Source organism: Chiloscyllium plagiosum, chromosome 41, assembly GCF_004010195.1.
Source record: "Chiloscyllium plagiosum isolate BGI_BamShark_2017 chromosome 41, ASM401019v2, whole genome shotgun sequence".
In the NCBI taxonomy this organism is placed as follows: domain Eukaryota; kingdom Metazoa; phylum Chordata; class Chondrichthyes; order Orectolobiformes; family Hemiscylliidae; genus Chiloscyllium; species Chiloscyllium plagiosum.
In genome coordinates, this window is record NC_057750.1 from 6,421,880 (window position 1) to 6,425,678 (window position 3,799).

The 3,799-nt window shown below is 49.4% G+C and overlaps 1 protein-coding gene across 1 annotated transcript in view; it reads left to right on the top strand.

Annotated features, from left to right (window-relative positions):
* Positions 1-3,799, top strand: part of LOC122542691 (MAP/microtubule affinity-regulating kinase 4-like) — a 45,302-nt gene that overhangs the window by 38,586 nt on the left and 2,917 nt on the right. Inside the window, exon 12 of the mRNA XM_043680670.1 lies at positions 3,359-3,462. Within this exon, the coding sequence (XP_043536605.1) occupies positions 3,359-3,462 (104 nt within the window). The remainder of the gene's footprint in view (positions 1-3,358; positions 3,463-3,799) is intronic.

Here is a 3,799-nt window from a genome sequence, read left to right on the forward strand (position 1 = left end):
TGCAATTCTGGTCTCCTTCCTATCGGAAAGATGTTGTGAAACTTGAAAGGGTTCAGAAAAGATTTACAAGGATGTTGCCAGGGTTGGAGGATCTGAGCTAGAGGGAGAGGCTGAACAGGCTGGGGCTGTTTTCCCTGGAACGTCGGAGGTTGAGGGGTGACCTTATAGAGGTTTACAAAATTATGAGGGACACAGATAGGATAAATAGACAAAGCCTTTTCCCTGGGGTGGGGTGAGTCCAGAACCAGAGGGCATAGGTTTAGGGTGAGAGGGGAAAGATATAAAAGAGACCTAAGGGGCAACTTGTTCACACAGAGGGTGGTGCGTGTATGGAACGAGCTGCCAGAGGAAGTGGTGGAGGCTGGTACAATTACAACATTTAAGAGGCATCTGGATGGGTATATGAATAGGAAGGGATTGGAGGGATATGGGCGGATGCTGGCAGGTGGGACTAGATTGGGTTGGGATATCTGGTCGTCATGGACCGGTTGGACCGAAGGGTCTGTGTCCGTGCTATACATCTCAATGACTCTGTGATTCTGTGTGACCTGTGCCCACCACCATCAGCCATTTGTCAGCCGACATGTCCATCACCATGACTCACTGCCCTTCTACACCAATCAGAAAGGAAGAAAGGTGATGGCCCGAATTGCCAGTCAAGCAGCATCCCTCTGTTTTTAATGTTTTTTTTAAATCTGGTGAAGACAGAAGTCCAAATAAATACAATAATCTGACACAATTGAGAAAGTGCTAGAGAAACTCAGCAAGTCAGATATGGGACAGATGTCAGACGTCATTTCTTACAGATTAGTTGGGGCATGGAATGCCTGCAACAGTAGTAGACTCGCCAACTTTAAGGGCATTTAAATGGTCATTAGATAAACTTATGGACAAAAATGGAATAGTGTAGGATAGATGGGCTTCTGATTGGTTCCACAGTTCGGCACAACATTGAGGGCCGAAGGGCCTGTGCTGCGTTCTATGTCTGGCAGCATCAATGGAGACAAAAGCAGAGGCCAGCCTGACTCTTCCTCAAACTTTAGACCAAATCTTAATTTCCTTCGGTGTCCCCCTGCGGTTTTTCTCCGGGGTTATTCCCGTTTTGGTAGGAGGAATGGCAAAATGGGCTATTATTTAAGTGGGGAACAATTGCAGTCTGCTGCTGTGCAGAGGGATCTGGGTGTCCTTGTGCATGTATCAGGTGCAGCAGGTAATTAGGAAGACAAATGGAATATTGTCCTTCATTGGTAGAGGGATGGAGTTTGAAAAGCAGGGAGGTTAGGCTGCAGCTGTACAGGGCACTGGTGAGGCCACACCTGGAGTACTGTGTGTACTTTTGGCCTCCTGTCTTGAGAAAGGATGTACTGGCCTTGAAGGGGGGTGCAGAGGAGGTTCACCAGGTTGGTTCCAGAGCTAGGGGTTTGGCTTATGAGGAAAGACGGAGTAAACTGAGATTGGAATTTAGAAGAATTAAGGGGGCTCTTATAAAAACATAACAAATTCTGAAGGGAATAGGTGAGAGAAGCAGGGAGATCGTTTCCACTGGTGGGTGAAACTAGAACTAGGGGCATAGTCTCAAAATAAGGGGGGGAGCGGGTTTGGGACTGAGCTGAGGAGGAACTTCTTCCCCCAGAGGGTTGTGAATCTGTGGAATTCCCCGCCCAGTGAAGCAGCTAAGGCTTCCTCGTTGAATTTGTCAAGATTTTTGAACAGTAAAGGGATTAAGGGTTACAGTGAGCGGGCGGGTAAGTGGAGCTGAGCCCATGATGAAGATCAGCCATGATCTTACTGAATGGTGGGGTAGGCTCAATGGGCCAAATGGCCTCCTCCTGCTCCTGTTCTTTACACGCGGGAGCACGCTCGAGATTGAGCGTCGGTTCCTGGAGAGTTGGCACCCCCCCTTCCTGTCAGAGTCTGGGTCTGCCAGCACTGCACCTCCCAAAACTGAGGGCACCAGCTGAGAGGCATCTTATTTCTGGATGCATCACCTCCCAACACCTACCAGTCAATCAGCCCTTGAGATGTTTGGAACATTGTGTCACCAGTATCTGAGTGCTGGAGGCAGAAGGCAAAGGGGAGAGAAACACAATGTTTATTTCCTGGCCAGACTCTTCATCTCTTGTGATTTGCTTGTTCCTGGAGATTATTCTACTCGTTAATAGAGACTGGGATTCCCATCGAGTTACCCCCAACCCTTCGTTTTCTCTTTTCACTCATTAATGTCAGCGTCGAACCGGTGATTAGATTAGATTACATTACATTACAGTGTAGAAACAGACCCTTCGGCCCAACAAGTCCACACCGCCCGGCCGAAGCACAACCCACCCATACCCCTACATTTACCCCTTACCTAACACTGCGGGCAATTTACCATGGCCAATTCACCTGACCTTCACACCTTTGGTGCTGTGGGAGGAAACCGGAGCACCCGGAGGAAACCCACGCAGACACGGGGAGAACTGCAAACTCCACACAGTCACCTGAGGCGGGTATTGAACCCGGGTCTCCAGCGCTGTGAGGCAGCACTGCTAACCACCGTGCCACCCATATGGCACACGGTTCACAAGACCGAAGGCTAATGTCAGAAATGTCGAATCCCCTGCTCCTGGGAAGCTGCCTGACCTGCACCACACTCTCGACTCAGTGTAATTGCAGGAAGATATCCCTCTCTCTGAATTCGATGTCTCTTGCAGTGAAGGCCAGTCTGCTAATGGCCTTTCTCCTCCTCACTTGCTGCACCTGTCTGTCTACTTTCATTGAGTGGTTACATCCAAACCTCCCAATGAATCATGCACCTGAACAGAAATTGCTGGAAAAACTCGGTGTCTCCTGGGGAGAGGGAGCACGAGTGTTCATTTTTAAGGCTCTGCTTTGGAACTTTTCAAAATGTAACCATCTCAATAATCCCCTTCCCTCTGCTTTTCATACCAAAAATGTATAACTTCACGTTGGATTCCATCTGCTGTGTGTTTGGGGGGCATGGTGGCTCAGTGGCTAGCACCGCTGCCTCCTAGTACCAGAGATCCAGGTTCAAGCCCACCCTCGGGCGACTGTCTGTGTGGAGTTTGCACATTCTCCCCGTGTCTGCGTGGGTTTCCTCTGGGTGCTCCGGTTTCCTCCCACAGTCCAAAGATGTGCAGGTTAGGGTGGATTGGCCATGCTAAATTGCCCATAGTGTTCAGGGATGTATAAGTTGGGTGCATTAGTCAGGGGTAAATGTAATAGGGCAGGGGAATGGGTCTAGGTGGGATACTCTTCAGAGGGTCAGTGTGGACTTGTTGGGCTGAATGGCCTGATTTAACACTGTAGGGAATCTATGATACTAGATTGAAGTAACCTTCTCCGTTTCGTTCTGCAGAACAATATCCCAGCCAGTGCCATGAGCAGGAGGAACACATACGTCTGCACTGACCGGACTCCCAATGACAGGCAGTCCCTCCTTCAGAACGGGAAGGAGAACAGGTAATCACAGCTCAACTCTCCCTTTTCTCGGGTCAATCGCCCGGGGCTCTGGCTTAACGGGAAATGTCAGTAACATTGTCATTGGTGCAGGACAACCAACACATGAGATACCAAATGTAATTGACCCTTCAGCCCAGTGACTGTGGAATTCAGCAGCTTCACGCTTTCTGGATAATCCCTGACCCAGTGTGGGAACACAGCGAGTGACCCTTACCCTGCTGAATAAACACTGACCCTGTACGGTTACACAGTGAGTGACCCTTACCCTGCTGAATAAACCCTGACTTTGTACGGTTACACAGCGAGTGACCCTTACCCTGCTGAATAAACCCTGACC